The 20,656-nt window shown below is 39.4% G+C and overlaps 1 protein-coding gene across 1 annotated transcript in view; it reads right to left on the reverse strand.

Moving 5' to 3' along the window:
* Positions 1–13,580: 13,580 nt before the first annotated feature.
* The window catches only part of SUCLG2 (succinate-CoA ligase GDP-forming subunit beta), a 260,932-nt gene continuing 253,856 nt past the window's right edge, over positions 13,581–20,656 (reverse strand). The window contains exon 11 of the mRNA XM_059390128.1: positions 13,581–14,881. Coding sequence (XP_059246111.1) covers positions 14,766–14,881 — 116 coding nt within the window. The 3' untranslated portion in view covers positions 13,581–14,765. The remainder of the gene's footprint in view (positions 14,882–20,656) is intronic.

Below are 20,656 nucleotides of genomic sequence, written 5' to 3' on the forward strand. Positions count from 1 at the left end.
AAAAAAAAACAAAAACCAAATACTGGTTCTCTGAAAAGGCGAAAAATCTCTATAAAGGCTAACAAAAAATAAGAGTATGCATAAATAAAGAATAACAAAAAGGAGACACACTACACATATTAAAAATTACTAATCTGAGGATTAAGATTAGCAAAGGACTTCCTTTGCTAGTGATTGAGGTTGGTGTAGACATATGACAGTTCCTTGTGAAAAGGTTGAGAAAAGGGGAAATTTTGCTACAATTCTTCTAGGAAAGTTCTCCCCAACCTCCCCTCCATCACCCATTAGGCCCTGTCACAAGACAAGAAACTTCCTCATCCTGCTTTTGGATGCTGCAGTCTAAAAAAAGTGGTGCTTGGTGCTGTGGCAGCCTTAATGGCATGAGGACAAAGTCAAGGGATTCAGAGGAGTTAATAAGAATTAACAAGAGTTAACAGGAGCCCCAAGGTAACCAACCCTAGAACTCTCTTCAGATTCTTTTTACGTGAGATAAATGCATTCCTTACCATTTAATTAGCTCTTCTAAGAGGATTTTATGAGTGGGAGCCAAACACCTCCGTCACAGACGTATCATTCTGAAAGCAGTTTCTTCATTTTATTTTCAAAATGGGAATTCAATGCAAATCTACCACTTTTCTTCCCAAACTGAATGGACTAACCTGAAGGGGGTTCTTCCTTCAATAGCAAATGTGCTCTAGGAGCCAGGGATAAAGAGAAGTTGCTACAAGGGGACAGCTGTAGAACTTTAACTCTCCACCTCCTTCTCATCCAAGTGCTGAACAATGAGCAGGATTTCCAAGGGATGTCACACAACATATCTAAAGAGAAAGGACCAATGGCCTATTCTCCGTCTTATTAAGAATCCAAGACTCTTGGAAAACCGAATCACAGTCCTTGATTACACATTCCCTTCTTTCCCATGGTTCTTCAAATGCTTAAATCATAGTACATTTCTTCCATAAATGTCCCACCTAGACACATCCTCAAATACTGTTGGGAGATTGAAGTAGTACAATCCATGCTCTTCAATGCTTCAATTACTTTATCAGATAACTGAATTTAAGCGTTAAAAAAAATTGACAATAACCATTACCTATATGAAAGTACTTTTACAAAGGTTTCCTTGCAAAATAAACTTTTAACATAAAAAAAATGCCAGTGGCCTGCTTATTCAGATTTTGGTGAGTGACATGCTCTTGGAAAGTAGTTATATTCTCATTGGGGTTTTCTCTTTCTTACTTTAAGTATATACAACTTCCTTGTTTTTCATAACAGTACTTGAAATTGGAGACATAGATTCTTACGATTTTTTCCTTGAAGGTTATGGGCTCTATACTGCCCTGTTACTCCCACTCATTGATAGAACATAGGTATTGCTGGTTCTTCTCTTACTGGAGGAGCATGCAAGCTATAAAGACCACACTTTTTTTTTTTTTTTTAATGTCTTTCCCTCATTTGCTAGGAAAACAACTCCATGGTCCCCTCAGATTGCTGACATTTGGATAAGGCAGCATGAAACAGATGAATTTTCTTATATCCAGACAGAAATAGAAATTACATACAAAATTTTCTTTAAAAAACAGAACAGAGTGACTATAATAGAGCCCACACTAGAAGTCAGGACTCTCGAGTACAGTTGTTCCGTCATAGACTTCTGAGATACTGGGGGGAAAAAATCACTCAAGAACCTCTTGGCACCTCTCTGGGCTGCACCTATAAATGATTATGCTTTTCTATTATAGAGCTCTCGAACATCTATTGTGATACAGAACTATCTCAAAGGAGTTGTTGACAGCTTAGCCAATGCATGGAGTATAAATCACTTGGAGCTTCTGACAGGAATGCAAAATGTACATTAAATTCCAAATCAAGTGGTACAGGAAGGCAAAAAGAAACCGTGGATCATGAACAAGGCATGAACGGATGCCTTAGGAGAGGGGTTATGTGGAACAAATACAACTGTGGCCTATAGTTGGAAAAGGAAAATGCGGCAACTGATGGCATGGGTTACTTTCTCAGGCAGAACTGAAGAGATAGAGATGTCAGATTTCTGCCTCAGATTTGTAAAAGGGCAGTTGTGTGCACCCCAACAACTCCATTCCAGACTGTAAGGTCCAAAATTGTCCAGCTGATGCCCACTTATGTTACTAGATTGTTCTATTAATAACCCAATTCTTCATGCTTTCTTCTATCTATGTCTTTTGCTCATGGTGTTTTAAGGAACTCTCATCAAGAAGTGGAGTTTAGTTATAGTATCTAGAGTCTGAATGGGGTCATGTCACTTGCTTTGGCTAATGGGATATTAGCAGTTGTGACACAAACAGATGCCCAAAAAGTGCTTGCTGGTTTTTGGTTTTGCTCTTGCTCTTCTGAGATTGTGAGGAGGACATGCCCCAGCGAGGATGCTGAAGAATGAGATATGTGGGACGGAGCCAACATGTTTTTTCTCACTTTTTTTTTTATGTGAGTTGCTGTTTATAGAAGATAATTAAAGGAGAGGTGATAGTGGCTACAAAAATGCCCATAATACAATGTTAAAAGAAAGATGATACAAAACTATGCATAGTAAAATCCTTAACATACAACAAATCTGTCTCTCTCTCTAGGCATTGAAAAATGAAGGGAAAAATGTATAGCAAGATTTGAGTATTAGCAGTAGAGTTATGAAAGATTTTAAATTTTTTAAAGATTTATTTATTTAATTTAGAGGTGGGGAGGGACCAGATGGAGGGGATCTTCAGGCAGACTCCCCGCTGAATGCAGAGCCCCAAAACAGAGATCAATCTCATGACCCGGAGATCATGACCTGAGCCGAAACCAAGAGTCAAATGCTTCACCAACTGAGCCACACAGGTGCCCCTGAAAGCTTCTAACATTTTAATATATTTTTAAAATTTCTAATTTTTAACACAAAGCATGATTATTTTAATGGTTAAAAAATAAGTAACTTAGCAAAAATATCATAGAGAACAATGGCATTTTTTTTCTTCCCCTAAAAGAACTCAGTTGAAATGTCTAAGGGGGGAGGTCTTCCATTTGTGGGAAAATGGAATAGATGGCACTTTTCTCCCAATAATTACAACAATAAATCTGGGACATTATGTCTTAAATAAGATGAGTCTTACAGGTGAAGAAAAAAGAGATCTCCTAGAGCTCTCAGGAAACAAAGAGCAAAACGGTAATGAGTTTCCTAGGGGTTTTTTTGCCCCACATATTCCAGACCTGGAGCTGGCAAAGCCGGGAGACCTGGATGCCAATGGGTAGAGACAAGAAAAGCCACAACAAAAGCCTGTTCTCCCTAGGACAAGAGGAAGAGCAGCCTACCAAGACAGGAAACACTTAGACGGTCACTTCTCTACCTCGGCCAAACACCACAGAAATAACCTGTGACCCACCCCAAGCCACTCCAGCAAATGATGAGCATCAATTCCATCAATTCCATCAATTCCACCTTCTCCAGGCTGTAAGGAAGTGTCTCACCCTCCTCTGTCCAGACCAAAGCTAACTATTACAATTGCAGCTAGCCCAAGAAGACTCAGAGTTGAGCAGAGAAAACTTTAAGGCACTCTCATGTTTAATACTTCTGTGTGAAATACGGCATTTGGTGCACTTATCACGTGTAAGTAATGTTGAGATTAACAGGTCAGGATCATGGGTCTAATCTACCATCTGTGAATACTTGATAAAGACAAGATTTTAAATTGAAATCTTAACTAAGTACACAAACAATTCAGCATATTTAATATAATTTAAGAATGACGATTTTTAACTTTATATTAGATTTATGGTAATTACTTAAGCATTTGGGATGGCCTGTCATAAAATTGAGAACGCTCAAAAATAAAATGGAATTTACTAAATCTGTACAGTTTGAATGTTTAAAAGAATCTCACTAAGTTTAAAAACAGAAAGAAGCGTGAATCAAAGGCCTATTAAAAGTGATCTGTTAAACTTGATGGATTTATAAATAGAATAAGAAGATCTATAACTTTAGGAAGTAGGCTTTAAAATTTATAACTCAATCAATTATTAACTATCATACCAATTTAAATCTTTAAGAAATCTTTTGAATGCATGAAATCTGCCCCTACAGAGGCAGAATCCCTCACACTGACATCAACATTATAAGAACACGTGGTATGATTATCATTGATGGGAAATTCTTGCCAGGTTTCTCCAGTGTTTTGCTTTCCATCACATCTAGAAATCCTGTCAAGTTCCAGGGAGTCTTTCTAAGGACATCTGGGTTATCCACTCCTTTAGTAGAGGGTCTGTCTTTATTAAATCTGTTTTCTCTCTGCAGCTGCCATCTTGTCAGGGAAGAGCAGATGTTAGATAAACATTTGTTTGAATTAAGCTTAATTAGCTACATTTCTCAAGCTCTATTTTAAAATGGCGTATGCTGGGATGAGACCGTGATCCTGAAAAGATTTTGTGTTCATGGCGCACTTTCAAGTACTAGAATTTTAGATTCAGGATGAAAAGATGCAGAAGAACCAGAAACCCACCAGCCATATTTACAACATGAGCACCAGTGATGATAATAATGTCAAGCAGCAGTTGGTCCTGTCCAGCACTCTTGCAGTTTGGTAAGAACTGTTGACTGCCTAGAACTTGCTATTTTGTATCTGCAAGAGGCAAAGCTCTGCCATGTCCCGCTACCCAGTCGTATGTCTGAGGTCCTGGCTGGTCCTTGTATTATGCTTCTTCCTAAGGAGCAAGTTTTACCCCCACGAACTGCTTCAACATAGAACCACACACGGTTTGGCATTCATTGCTGGAACCTGATGTGCCATGATTTCTAATATTAGAATTTTAGACACCACAGTTCAAAGATTTAAGGGATTTCAAACAACATGAAACACACCATTAATACATCATAACTCATAGTGTAGCAAAAAATAATTTCTATGTATTGAAAAAAATTGGGGGGCATATCCATGAAATATAGACTCGTTGAGAATCACTATTTCAATCCCAGGTCTATGACTAAAATCAGCATTTATTCTGAGACACTACAACATAAAGTGAATGAAGAGATTTTTAAATGTTATTTAAATAGACCATTTTAGAAACCAACTTTTACTTAAGGTCTGTATTGACCATATTTTCTTTTCTTTCATAATGTAATATATATTCTCCCCGAAGAGAAAGTTATTTAAAATAACAGTATAACTTACATAAGTTTGCACTCATATGAGATTTGCATTGCAAATTAATCCAAGATCACTAACAAGAGAATAAATTAATTTATATCCTTTTCGACTGAATACATTCATCTACTAAGCAAACTCTTCTCCAGTTTCACTTTATGTAGTAATTTTCTCTTGGCAACTTCATTTTTATTATACTGGTAACCCACATTTATGCAGTAAATTCATAAATACAAGTAAACCAGCAATTTTCAATCTCAGCATCATTGATTTTGAGCTGACTACTTTTTTGTTGTGGAGGTCTGTTCTGTATGTGAGGCTGTTTTGCTGCATCTTTGGTGCTGTTAGAAGTGACTGGCATTTTCCCAGCTGTAATAGACAAAAATGCCTTCAGATATTGCCAGATGTCCCTGGGGGGGAGGGTGGGGCATGCACAACTGTCCCCAGCTGAGAACCATTAAGTTAAATGAAAACAAGACACCTATTTTCCTAGCAAAGTTAGTTTATATCCTTATGATCAATTTTCTATATATACATATATAAACAATGGATAATAGATAAATTTTTAAAAAATAATCATTTGTATTGTTCTGTTATGGCTACTCTGTAGCATATAATATGAACACTCTTCTACAAATGAACCTGTCTACTTCATCATTCTTAATGGCTACATAGCATTCCATTGCTTAGATAGAATATAGTTTATTTGTTCAATTTACTATTTTCCGATATTGAAGTTATTCCCAGTCTTTCTCTCTCACAGACAGTAATATGATAAAAGTGCTCATTTGGTTGGTTAAGATATTCTTGGGAAACACTTTCTTTCCCTATGAATTTTAAAGATTTTTGTGTTTCATTGTGTTCTGATATTAAGAGAGACTGGAGAAAAATAAAAGTCCAGCATGCTTTCTTTTCATATTTTCTCAGTTGCATGTGCCTTCAGGAAATGGGAAGGATTCTCCTTTTATCCTGAAGTTGAGAATTTTTGTCTTTAAAATATCAATTTTTATTACTGATCCTTGCTGGAATACAGTGCTCTTTTTCAGTATTTAGGCACAATTCCACAATCTTTTCAATAAGATTTTCTCCTGTTGTATTCTTAACATATTCTCAGTTGTGGTTTCCCTATTTCAAAGACATGGATTACCCTTATGTTGGATTATCCTGACTAGTTTCTCCTAATAGCTTTTACTTCTTCATTTCCCCCCTGCATTCATTGTGAATCAAAAATCTTTCATTTTATGTTAGTGTTTCAGTTTGTTTCTCAATTTGGCAACATCTTTTTTTTTTTTTTTAGTATTTTAATTTTAATTATACCAAAACCCACTACTTATTATGGTAAGTTAACGAATGCAATTAAGTCAGGTTTCTCAGCCTTGGCACTATTGACATGGAGGCTGGAAACTTTTTCACTGCAGGGGTAAGGGTCTCCTGTGCATTGCAAGGTATTTAAAATTTATTGAACCTTATGAGTTATTTATTAGTTCTTGAACATTGTTCTGGTCCTTAATTGGTTTTCTCAGCTGTTTTTTCTTTCTTTGTTTCTAAGTCAGTCTGAGTATGCTTTTATTTACTAACTGAATTAATACTCTTCTCAAGTTCTTCTATACCATGAAGGTCTTTCAGGGAATTATTTTTCTATTTCTTGAATATCCGCTTTTCCAGAAAAGATTATTTATATGTGTGGAGCCCCCTCTCTCTTTGTCCCTCCCTCTCTCCATTACTATTTCTTTTTTTTTTTCTTGCTCACGATTAATACAACTCTATCTTTCTGTTCTTTGTTCTGAAGTTGTACTGTGCAAATTCTGTTTGGTTCTCTGCCCACCTTATCAGAGAGCAGTTGTCCACGACTCTGCGGGCTGGAATTGATATTCCAACTCCTTTACTAAGCCTGTGTGCCAGCAGTGGGAATGCTGGGGGCGGGGGTGATAACTGCACAGAAACTGGGTTCATCTGCAGTCTTGGTTAGAAGAATTATGGCATGCTCTCTCCTCTGCAACTTTGTTATGTATCCCAGGATAGGGTTACCTCGAGCTAGTTGGGAGTACATGCTGTCACCATTCACAATGGTGGTGGGGAAAGATGCCCTCTGGTGGGATCATTTCTGCCTTCAGCACAGAGCTTCTAGCTTTTGCTGCAGTCCAATAGATCAGCCGAGGTGTTCTCTCTTCCGGTTTCACCTGATACCATCCAGCAGACGTACAGTGATGAATGTTTTTGTTTGTTTGTTTGTTTGTTTTAAATATTTTATTTATTTGTTTGACAGAGAAGGAGAGAGATCACAAGTAGGCAGAGAGGTAGGCAGAGAGAGGAAGGGAAGCAGGCTCCCTGCTGAGCATAGAGCTTGACGTGGGGCTCGATCCCAGGACCCTGGGATCATGACTTTAGCCTAAGGCAGAGGCTTACCCCACTGAGCCACCCAGGCCCCCCAGTGATGAACATTTTTAAGCCTGTCAATCTGTACCCAAAAATTGACCTCCTAAAAGATTTTACTGACTACATAGCAATTACCAAACTAAAAAAGATATCTATTTCCTTATAATCTTGCCAATCTTGCTAATTAGAATTCTTATTGTTACTGGGTTTTTGTAAAAATTAAAAATAAAACTATAGAAAAATGTAATGTATTTCAATGCATTCAAATATTTTAAAAATGTTTGAAATCCACATGCAATATTCTGAGAGCTTAAAAATATCAATGTGTTCACACAAACTGTGTAACATTCTAAACAACAGGAAGTTAGAGGGACCTTAATTAATATGTAAAAAGTCCTTATGAAAGTCAACTTTCAAAAGCAATCTCTAAGGAAAACATAAAACGAGTGGTTATTGAAAATATATGTGCTGCCGAAGCGAGCACATAAACGAGTGGTTATTGAAAATAGAACAATAATCTTAAATGTTCTAAGACACAGTATTTTGGGGGGAAACAATGACTTTATTTTTTATAGACAGAGGTTCAGAAATATTTCAAAGAGTAACAGATTTTTCACTGAAATTCAGAAAGCAAGGATACTATTATTCTTTCCATGAACACACACAGAGGAGCGCCAACTGGTAGGGTCACATGACTACATCCATGAGACAATGAGACAAGAGCTGCAAATAAAACTGAGCCTATGCTTTAAGATTTTATTTATTTATCAGAGAGAGTGGGAGAGAGAGTGAGCACAGACAGACAGAATGGCAGGCAGAGGCAGAGGGAGAAGCAGGCTCCCTGCTGAGCAAGGAGCCCGATGTGGGACTCGATCCCAGGACACTGGGATCATGACCTGAGCAGGAGGCAGCTGCTTAACCAACTGAGCCACCCAGGCATCCCGAGCCTATGCTTTTATTAACACATGAAATCCTAATGCAAGGTCTTCCATCCACCCATCTATCGATCCATCCATCATCTGCCTAAAATGATTTGAGACATAGTTATACACTATAAAATTCAGTGGTTTTTAGTATATTCAAAGAGTTTTGCAACCATCATCCCTGTCTAATAATTTTAACCCAAAAGAGAACCCTGTATCCCTTAACAGTCACTCCTCATTCCCCTCTCCCCACCAGTCCTGGGAGCTACAATCTACATGATGCCTCTACAGATTTATTCATTCTAGACATTTCTTATAAATGAAATCATATTGTATGAATTCTTTCATTTAGTAGTGCTTTCAGGGTTCACCCATACTGTATCATTTCTGTGCCTCATTCCTTTTAATGGATGAATAATATTCCTGTGCATGGATAGACCCTATTTTATTTATCTACTTATGAGTTGTAAACATCTGAATTATTTCCACTTTCTGGAAAAATTTTCTGCAATTTTTAAAAAATTTTAATGAAGTATAGTTCAGTCATTGTTGTAACATATGCTTTTAATATAGGGTCTTTTAAAAACTAATCCCCCCCTTTTTTTGTGCAGGGCAAATAATTATAAGGACTCAGAGCACACAAATATTCAGCATTAAAAGAAAGTGGAAACAAACTCCAAATAGGCATTTTCAAAACTTCCAGTTTGTCCCCAGCTCTCTCTGACTGCAGAACAGATCTCTTGATTACTACATTAATGACTTGACTTTATTTCTTTCTCCCCTAGGTAGGAAAAGGATTAAATAAACAAGCTCCCATTTTTTAACTGCCACTGCATACGCAAGGGAGGAATAAGAAAAAAAGGGTATTTTGTCATATTTGGCCTACGAAATCTAATTAATTTCGGATTTGTTAAGTTTGGCATAAGGTACCAAAGAATTGCAACTGGTCTATTTCAAATATCAAAATATAAGACAAGACTTCTGGACCTAATGTTCTCCAGAGGAAGGGGGGTGGTCACTAACAAAATTTCCTCCTATTGTTGTGATAATAGGTGTCTCCAGCTTTTACTTCTCCTGCCTTTTGTCTTACTGGGTAATCATGGTTTTGAATATTGGGGAAGGCAATGAATTGTGAGAAGGCCCTTAGAATTAAGTCCCTGGGAAAAGGCTCTTGCCTTATAAACTGTGCAAAACCAGAAAGGTGCCCTTCCCATTGTAGTCCATTCAACTTGTCCAGTTGTGTAAGTTGACCTTTGAGCTTTTAAATTTTGTTTTTCAAGGTATGGGGTACACCAAAAAGGAAACAGATTCAAGAACTCAGCCTGCTAAATATCTTTGCCTCAAACATTCTATGACAATAAGCAGCACAACTATGACAAACTTGGGTCCTGACAGGTTTAAAACCAAGTGCAGTGGCTTTGGATTCAGAAGATCAGAATCTCTATCTTGACCACCCACATAGCAGTTGTGTGTTCGTGGTCATTCTTACCCTCCCTGGGATACAATGTTCTCATATGTAAAATAAGAATGGTGGATACAAAGAATTGCTAAGGGGATTAATGAAGACAACATATGTAAAGATCTTGGCAGACAGTAAGCACTCAATGTGAGGTCCTCTGATGTGAAAGTGATGCATTCTAAAACCCATTAGATTTAGACTGTAAAGCTCTGCTGTCCAGTATGGTAGCTACTGGCAACACATGGCCATGAATTAACTGAAATTAAATAGGCTTCAAAATTCAATGCTCAAAAGTCATATGTGGCTACAGCTACATACTGGATAGCACCATAGTTATCACTGCCGTCAACAAGGAAAGTTCTATTGGACACTGATGCCATGGAAGTAACAGGATTACCAGAAATCTAGAACACTAAATTTTTGCCACTAATCATGCAACTTTAGCAGAACAACTTTTATCTCATTACGTGACTGTTCCTTCCATGGTAAAATGGAATTAATGCCTCTGCGGCAGTTGTGGGAATCAGGGGCACTGAAATCACTTTTTTTCTGGCTTTCTTATCATTCCAGGACCCCAAGATTAAATTACGCACTACTCTGAGGTGACTCAATAGGTTCAGCTCTTTGGGAGTTCATTATTCATAGTCATGATTTGATATTATTCCAACACACCTGTAAGTAGTTAAGAATAGCATATGTTCAATAGCATACCAAGCTACCTGCAGGCAATTTTGGTGGCGATGAAAAGAAAAATATTAACATAATGGAATAAGTTTTCACTGGCAAATGGCCTTTTGTAGACTACTAAATTCTCGCAAGGTTTAGGAAAGATCAGAGATCCTATTTCCTACTTACTCACTGGTTTCACTTTAATGTCTCAGTCTGCCTTTTCCAGCAACAATAATCTGTTGCTGTCACTCTGGAGTAATACTGCATATTTTATCTAGATGACTAGAATATGCCTGTTAGTTTCTCTGTTAAAAAACCAAGTAATAGATATTGGAGGGTCATAACTTCTCTATCACAACCAGTGAACTTCTGCTATTATAGCATGAAAACAGCCATCAATGATGTGAACATAAATAGGCATGGCTGTGTGCCAATATAACTTTATTTACTAAAATAGCCCCTCACACCTTAATTTGCCAACTCCAGATCCAGAAGGATGTATAAGATCATATTCTTCCTTGTTCTTCCCCACACTGCTTTTTTTTTTAAACCACAGCTATATGTTTTTCATTTAGTTTAATTTTTTGAACATAGATTACATCCTGCAAGTGATCACAGGCTTTTAAATGTTTAATTTAGAAATGTCAAAACATAATTTTTCTTCCCAGTTTTATTAAGACCTTGAATAAAAAACAGTCTAATTTTTTAGGATGATTTTCCCCCTCAGCAAATTGAGAGGGATGTATACAGCATATAAGTCATAAAAGAACTAATTAAAAAAGATTCACAGATCTAGTCAGATCCTTTAAAGTTTCCTGGCTATTTGGCCAATTTATGAATTGAATTAAAATGTAAATACAAAACCAAAATTGAGCTAAGTGCCATAATGTCGTTATTTCTTAGACAGACATTACTGTTCAAGACTAACCAATTGAGGTCAAATATTTAGATGATTCAAGTAACAGCTATACAAAAAAACCTAGTAACTTGTGTGCTTGGGTAAAAATGTACTTCAAAGAACTGGTAAGAAATTAATAGACTAGAACCATGAAATCCTAGAGTGGGAAGCATCCTTATGGAGTAATTTGTTCTACCTCATTGCTTCGTGGTTGATGACTGTGGTTGTCATCTCTTATTTCCCCTTCCCTGCATACGCTGTTTGTTCTCAGTCGATCTCCAGCTTTCCTGACGGAACTACCTCCCTTTCTGTCGTTCTCAGCTCTGATAGGTTGGGTCAGGCTGGTCTCAGCCTCAGGCCAGCAAGGTAGGTATTTAACAGAGACTCATGACAGCCCTATAAACTCCTGGCTGGAAGGACAGTTTCAGTTATTGTTTCCCGGCCAAAAATAGTCAGTTATCCTAATTCTGAGATGTTTCTTTAATTCCCGGAAGAGAGTAGCTTCCCTCCTTCCTTCCTCTTCCCTTCGTCTTTTCTTTCTGTGTTCCTCCCTCTCTTTCCCCTTCCTTCCCCCTCTTTCCTTCCTGCCTTTCCTTTCAGTCTCTCTTTCTCAGCTGCTCCCTCTCTTTCTTTCAGGGATGTTCAACTTGAGAATATACACTGGCACGAACAGCGGCCATTTTGCCAGCCTGTGGAAATGGGATGGAGAGTGAAGCCAATGAGAGACAAGCTGTTCTGAGATGCAGAGTCTGGGTTCTGAGGTTTTGAGTGTCTGGATCCAGGCTTAAGTGTAACCAGAAACCTCTGTCTTTTGTAATCACAAGAGCAAAACAGTTCTCCCCATTTTTCTTAAACTTGAGTTAGGTTTTTGCCAGACAAGAGTCTGGACAAATACCATATGTTAATCAACTGAAAAGAAGGGAATGTTGATACATGGAGGGTGATGGGTAAACCCGCAAATCCGTTAAAATCCCGTGTGCAAAGCAGTTCAAGTAAGAAGTGTATCCTGCTCCGTAGGCTTCTTCCATACTGTCACCTCCTTTCATGGATATTCTTGCTTTGAACAGGGCCAACTTTCCAAAATACTGACCTGACTTAAAGGAAATTGCTGTTGATTCTTACATATGGTGCAGCGGGCAGACTAGAAGGTCAGTCACAATAGCTGGGTCAACACACACATACCAGGGATTCATTCTACAAATACTTACAGCAACTATGCTGTGCTTGGCACCAAGATACCATGTGAGCAACATAAACTCAGACACCTGGGCCTTCCGAGAAAGAAAAAAAATCCTTAATTCTGACAAATAACCACTTATTTGAAAATAAAGAACTATTTGATTGTTATTAATCCTTTTAGACAATAATCACATAAATGATTTAATTCCTTTATCTCCTTCTCCAAATTGGATTCATTAGAAACAACAGTATATGCGGTTATAGGAACATGGACTTTTACAAAGGGCAAAAAATTAGAAATATGCTGATTTTTGTCTGACAATGTACACATTATTTCTTTCATCATACTAACTGGTTATCCACAATCAAGAACCTAACACACCTAAAAAGACATTATTAATATTTTTCATTCATTGCATAATGATTAAAAAAGGACATAAGACTGATTTATCGAATGGTTTTTCTCTCCATGGAAAATATGGAGCTAGAGAAAGATGACTTTTTAACTGTTGTCCATCTGTGAAATTTATGAAAACAGTGTGAACTGATAAAAAAAAAACACAAAAAAACAGAAAAATTTGGCCTGTTAAACATTTCTACGCTAAAAGAAAAACCTTTAATGTTGACAACCGAGCCTCACTAAATGGAACAAGTTTGCGGGTATCTATTTCCTTCAGCATTGTGCAGACTGTAGTCGTATTTTAGCCCGTTAGACATCTGTGACACTTACCTGGGCTTCTGGTTTATATAAAATTTTTATTCTTACATTGCAAAATCTGTTAACAGAAATGGTGGTTAACAAAGTTGAGTGGAACTGAAATAATCCCAGAACAACTCAAATTCTGTAATTTTGAAGTCACACCTAAGATGTAAAAGAAAAACTGTAAGGAATGAAATAGACTAAAATGAGAAATACACAGCCCTTAGAGCTTAAAAAACATAATTTTATTTAAATTTGCGTACAGATAAAAATTTACCAAAATTTAAACAAAGACTCAATTCAAATTCCTTCCCACCACAGAAATGGACTTTTTTTTTTTTATAGGTTTTATTTATTTATTTGTCAGAGAGAAAGGAGCTAGAGTGAGCACAGGCAGACAGAATGGCAGGCAGAGGCAGAAGGAGAAGCAGGCTCCCTGCCAAGCAAGGAGCCCGATGTGGGACTTGATCCCAGGACGCCGGGATCATGACCTGAGCTGAAGGCAGCTGCTCAACCAACTGAGCCACCCAGGCGTCCCCAGAAATGGACATTATGAGAAAACGCCACATTCTCTCAATTACATTTTCCCAGCCGGTAGATTCTGGACGGACAAGAGAGGGGAGAAAAGATAACAACACAACAGAATTTGGTCTTCAGCACGGTCTTGTCTTGAAATGACTTAATTATGGAGATTTCCATAAGAATCAGCATTCTTCAGTTTTGACATTGAAATAGACCCTTCTATGCCAAAATCACAAATAAGGCTTCTGGCTGTATTTTTAGTGTGAGGTAAACAGTATATTCAATATTAAGGCAAACAGTCGAATACACATGTGGGATATTAATGTGGATCATCTACTGTACGATAGTATGTTTTGGAACATTCAGGGATTTTCTAAGCATTGGAATTAGAAACTCGTAGAAGCTGTTGCAGTGCACAACACTTCTGAATGTCTTAGCTGTGTCTTTTTGAGAGTCTGTCAAATGGAATCCTGAGTTTTTTTACAGCATGCATTTTTTTAAATTAAAAATTGTTGTAAATTTGTTGTAAATGAACCAAGGTCTGTTCTCAAATTCTATGTATATACACACACTGTTTGGCCAAATAGACTGCTCCCCCATAGCTGGTGAAACATGCCTAGTGAGCAGGCTTACCATGACGGAAAAGTATGAGAACAGGACATGGATAAAGGTTCTAAGTCAAATCAGATTATTTGGTTGCCTAGCTGTCTTATTCAAGAAAATGCAGAAATGTAGATTTAAGAACTTAGGTACAGTGATTCATCCCCTGGCTCATCCTTTCTCCTTTTTCCCCCAATGGGATAATCATTTCCTTCACAGTGATGACAAAAACATTACTTTTTCCGGCAAAATGGACTTCTTCCTCCAAGAGGTCAGGACAGAGCTGTCACTTCTTGGCCACGCTAGCCACAGACTTCTTGGCTGCGTCCTCCAGGTCGACGGCCGAAGTAATGGGGAGTCCACTGTTATTGAGAATGTTCTGGGCCTCGTGGACATTGGTTCCTAGAAGGTGGGGGTTGGGGGGGGTACGAAGAGTCACTCAAATGAAACTAGAGGTGGTCCCCCGGGAAGTTTCCTATGAGCAGAAATTGTGCAATGCCCAGGTCTCATGAACACAATTTAATTAAACTCAGTTCCAGCTTCTTAGGATCCAGATTTAGCTATTTACATATATTCAGATGATGAATATACTTTTTTTGTTTTATGGTTTTTGTTTTGTTTTGTTTGCTCTTTTTACCTCAAATACCTGGCATTACAAAGATGCTACCTATATTTTTTCTGGCAAATCATGATTTGCAAGGTTCTTACAAGACTGTGACCAAAGAAAAACTAGTGACTACTTAGTCAAGTAGTTTGAAAGAGGAAAATCCTCTGGAATGGATCCATCCCTTGCTTGAATAATCTGAATACGGAGTCTAAAGAAAAAGAATGGGACAGAATATTGAAAGTAACACAAGAAGATGCAAGGACTGACCAATCCCTAGCTTTTCACCAGGAAATGAATCAATTACAGGTTTTAATCAAGGTTGTTGACAGGGAAGAGGGTGTGGCAAGATCTCTAACAAGTGGTGGTCTGGCTAGAAAACAAGATGAAAGATAGGAATTGCATGAGACCAATGGCTTTTTGTTTTTTGGTTTTTTTGTTTTTTGTTTGTTTGTTTGTTTTTTTTTTTTAACTGATGAAAAGCTGAAATTTCTGCTGATAATCTATAGTCAAGAGGCTTTCATGCAGGTTTGGCCCATGCCAGAAGTCATTTGTCTTAAAGACCTCTTGAAATGAAGGGTCTGAGTTGGCACTCAGCTAACGTTCTGAAAACCCACCCACTGATGGCACTGGTCTACTGCTTTGGGAAGGACAGCATTCCACACCTCTGTTCTTGCTTCTTCCCCACTCTGTCTGACAGAAAGGTCAGAGGACCCAAAAAGAGCACTGCAGCCTCTGAGGGGGTGTCTCAGTGTCCCACTTCTGCTGGATTTGTAGCTTCTGCAGGCCAAGCTACCCTTCACTCCCTTGCCCAAAGGTGTGCTTCTGCAGCTGACTGTTTAGCATGCAAACTGCCTCTCTGTTCTTTCAGAGCGAATGAGCCCCGTTGGAGAAATGTGATAAAATTTAAGAGTCTAATGAAATACCTCATCTTACATCATTTCCTATGCTTCTATCTAGTTAGCAAGACAGAGCCTATTTATAAACAAAGACCTTGAAATATAAGCCTTGGAGGACCTACGTGTACAAATAAAAAGGAGGCACTCGGTCAGCATGTTTCATCCAAAAAGGCAAAGGCAGAGTTAAAGAGGAAGAGTTGTGCTAGCAAGGTGACACAGTGTTGATTCTCCTGGGAGCCTGGGGTCCCCATAGTGGAGGGGAAGGGGACACCTGGCACTGCGCCTTTAGTTTAAGGCTGACTCACTGCTGTTTCCCACAGCAATCTGCTGAATGGCCTCTGTGGATAGCAACAACTCAAAAGGTAGGAAAGTTGTTACCTAAGATCCCCAGCTTCTCATTCTGGCTCTGTTGTACGTTAGTTGTGTAACTCCTTTGAGTCTCAACTTCTTTATCTCCAGACATAACATTAGGATCATCTGCCCTATAACTAATACTCATTAAGCACTTTCATATTCCAGATATGATGCTAAATGACTTGTGAGCAGCGCATGAAATCTTTACGATGATGGTACCTAGATCTTACTGTCCCTCTTTCACAGATGACACAACAGAGATGAGAAGTTGAACTCTGCTTGCCCTAATTATACAAGCCTTCATGTTCTAAAGATATACCAATCTGTCTCCCTGTCTATAAAATGACAATAATGGGGCGCCTTGGTGGCTCAGTTGGTTCAGCGTTCCAACTCTTGATTTCGGCTCAGGTCATGATCTCAGGGTGGTGAGATCCAGCCCTACGTCGTGGGCTCTGTGCTGGGCATGCAGCCAGCTTAAAATTCTCTCTCTACCTCTCCCTTTGCCCCCCATGCCCCACCTCTCCTCCTTTTTAAAATGAGAATAATAATGCTGATAGCACAGATTGTGATGAGAAGCAAATGGAATAATACATGTGAAAGGATTTCATAAATGTCTGTCTGCGCGTCTGTGGCCGACTTGCCTGGCTGTCCACCAAAGTTTCAAGCTTCTCTTCTATATGGGACAGCTGTTGCCAGGAGGAAGCTGCCCAACCAGGAACTACATTTCCCAGGGCTTCTTGCATCTACGTGGTATCACATGAGTGAGTTCTGGCCAAGGGCATGTGAGTGGACATGAAACACACACCTATGAAAGTTGCCAATATGAGCTTCTGTAGTCACCCAGTTTTCCCTGTCTGCACTCTGGAACATTGCCAGCCAAGACACCTTTTTGAAGATGGCAACAACTCCTTCAGCATGGATACTATCATAATTCTGTAGAGCAGAGCACCCCACTCACTCACCCTCTTAGCCTTTATGTGAATGAGGAAGAACATTCTATTATGTTAGGACTCACATTTTAGCGTTTCTCTGTTGTTACAGGAGTCAGTATTACTTTAACTGATATGTTACTTTTTTAAATTTATTTTTTATTTATTTTCAGCATAACAGTATTCATTATTTTTGCACCACACCCAGTGTTCCACGCAATCCGTGCCCTCTATAATACCCACCATCTGGTACCCTACCTCCCACTCCCCGCTCCTTCAAAACCCTCAGATTGTTTTTCAGAGTTCATAGTCTCTCATGGTTCATCTCCCCTTCCAATTTCCCCCAACTCCCTTCTCCTCTCTAACTCCCTATGTCCTCCATGCTATTTGTTATGCTCCACAAATAAGTGAAATCATGTGTTGGAGGGGATGTGGAGGAAGGGGAACCCTCTTACACTGTTGGTGGGAATGCAAGTTGGTGCAGCCTCTTTGGAGAACAGTGTGGAGATTCCTCAAGAAATTAAAAATAGAACTTCCCTATGACCCTGCAATTGCACTACTGGGTATTTACCCCAAAGACACAGATACAGTGAAAAGAAGGGCCATCTGTACCCCAACGTTTATAGCAGCAATGGCCACAGTCGCCAAACTCTGGAAAGAACCAAGATGCCCTTCAATGGACAAATGGATAAGGAAGATGTGGTCCATATACACTATGGAGTATTATGCCTCTATCAGAAAGGATGAATACCTAACTTTTGTAGCAACATGGACGGGACTCACTCACTATGCTGAGTGAAATAAGTCAAGCAGAGAGAGTCAAGTATCATATGACATGTTACTTTTTAAGTGTGGTGGGCAGCTTCCAAAAGTGGCTCTGCTATGATCAGTCCCCACCTCCGGGTGCTCATGCCCCTGTATAATCCCTTTGGCTGTGGTTGGAGCCAGCAACTTGCTTCTATGAGTAAGAATAGAGCAAAAGTGATGAAAGGTCATTTCTAGGACTAAGTCACAAAAGCCCATGTCTTCTTTCTTGCTCCCTCTGACTCTTTGTTCATTCTGATGAAGCCAACTGCCGTACTGTGGACTGTCCTATGGAGAAGTCAGCAAGGACGGAACCCAGGACTGCTTTCCAGCCGAATGCCAAGGAGTAACTGAGGCCTACAGTCTGATAGCCCACGAGGAACCGCATCCTGCCAATGGCGACAGGAGTGTGTTTGGAAGCAACCCTTCCCTAGAGGAGTCTTGACAAAACCCTGGCTGACACTTGGAAAGCCGCTTTGAGACCTTGAGCCAAAGGACCCAACTAAGCCACACCCAGATTCGCTACCAGAGAAACTAAGAGATCAACAACCTTCCTGGTGTTACGCTGTTGAATTTCAGGGCAGTTTGTTATATAGTGTTTACTTAACTAATGAAGATATTAAGATTTATTATTTCATTAATACAACCTCAGTGTTCATTTTGATTCATTTGGTAAAGTTTCAGGCAAGGTCCCGGAGGTTGAAAAGTAGGACAAAGGATCAGGCTGTGGCAGGTGTTCAATGCAGGGCTAAGGGATTGTGACATTAATCTGTGCATAGGACTTTCATGGAATCATGACACGATGTGAAGCCAAGTCCTGACTGACACAGAATGGAATTGGTCTTTGGACCACAAGGTCAATGAAAGTTAAATATATAAATTTCTATCTCCTTCAGCAGAGACACGGACTAGAGTTCTCTGCCAGGGGAGAAATCTAAATTAGGATTTTAAAGAAAGGCTCTCCTCCCTCTTCCCTTTCTCTTCAGAGCGTCTCCAATCTCAACAGACAGCCCCCAAGAACCCCATGCATCAAAGACGCAGGTTCACCTGCCTGAACATTCCTCATCTCTGACTCTACCCTCCTTTGGTGAGAGTCCTGTGCACACAAATCTTGCCCAAGCCTGTCAAGCTCTTTCTGTGTAACTGGACTGGTACAAGAATCAGCAGTGCCAGTAGGAGTGGTAACATTAACAAAAGCAATAATAGCAGCTCTCACTTAGCATCATGCATTGTCCTAGGGTCTCAAGTATATTAGTTCATTTGTTCCTCAGTGGCAACCCTGAGATAGCTACGGTTCCTATTTTCCTTTTACAGAGGGGAGGACTGAGGCACAATTAAGTTAAAGGTCAAAGTCTAGCTAGCCTGGCTAGTAATAGCTAGGAAATAGTGGAATAAACACTGAACTTGATCTTGCACTGGTTTGAAAGACTTCTGGACCTAATGCTTAAAACATTGATGCTGAACCTTGGATGATCCCTTCTTACAATTTTTATAAATACATGACATCATCATCATCGTAATCACAGTGATGATAATAAAAAAAGAATCTTTGTTTTTCAGTCTTCCCGCAATACTTTATTTGAGACTTTGAACTGGTGAGTTTCGTGTTTCTAAAAGACCTTGTGAGCCAGGTGTTTATAAATGAGTTCTTTTTATTCATTTATTTACTTTTTTGGCCAAGGGCACTGAGGCTTAGTGATTGGCAGGATTCAGTCTCAAAATCCTTTGTTCTTCCCACTCAGTTTTTGATTTCTTGGTGACTCCTGTTTGACATTTAAAATCTGTAGCACTTTCCCATGCATGAGATCATCTAAACTTCAATGATGCTATAAATTACTTAAGAGCAGGTACAACTCAGGTGTCCTGACCTCCCTGTCTGGCTGTACCTACCCTACCCAGTCTCCTACTAGAGGAGGGACCACGTGGTGTTCTTTGCCTGGAGGCAGATGTGGACTGTCCCCACAGCACGACTGCACCTGATCCAAGGGTGATCCAAATACAGGTGAGAATCTGAATGGGTAGTATACATGAAATAGAACGGGGCAGCCCTGAGAAGACATACACAGCTCTAAGTATTAAGCATGGGAGAGGAAGGCAGTGCAAACATGCAGAGAGGAGTGCTGTCAGGGCACAGGCTGCTGGAGAGATGCTCCGGAGGGCGGCCTCCACGCTCTAGCTTCCTTCTCCTGGGGGCCAGCTGCATCCTGGCTTCCATCCACTCTGAGAACTGCTTATGCACTTTTACCTGTATTCCTTTCCATGGCTATAGATGAAACCAGCTCTTGACCATTTTAGGTTTTTGATACTACTTGAACTAGTCTCTCTTCCTTGCAACCAAGAAACCTGACTAAGTCAGTTCCTTAACTAATGCCTTGTTCTGGAAACAACGTAGAGCCCGGTATTCCAAAAGGGGTGACATGACTGATTTAGAAATTCATGAACTGCAGAAATGCCGGGCTGTTGGCCTTGAGTCCTCCACCTAGAACTCCTGCCTTCTCTCTGCTCGGCTGACACCCAAACGTTTGTGAGATACCTGTTTAAATGGCATTTTGTTGGGGATGCCTTCCTTGTCACCACTCCCCCACCC

The sequence above is a fragment of the Mustela nigripes genome, chromosome 2, assembly GCF_022355385.1.
Source record: "Mustela nigripes isolate SB6536 chromosome 2, MUSNIG.SB6536, whole genome shotgun sequence".
Taxonomy (NCBI): domain Eukaryota; kingdom Metazoa; phylum Chordata; class Mammalia; order Carnivora; family Mustelidae; genus Mustela; species Mustela nigripes.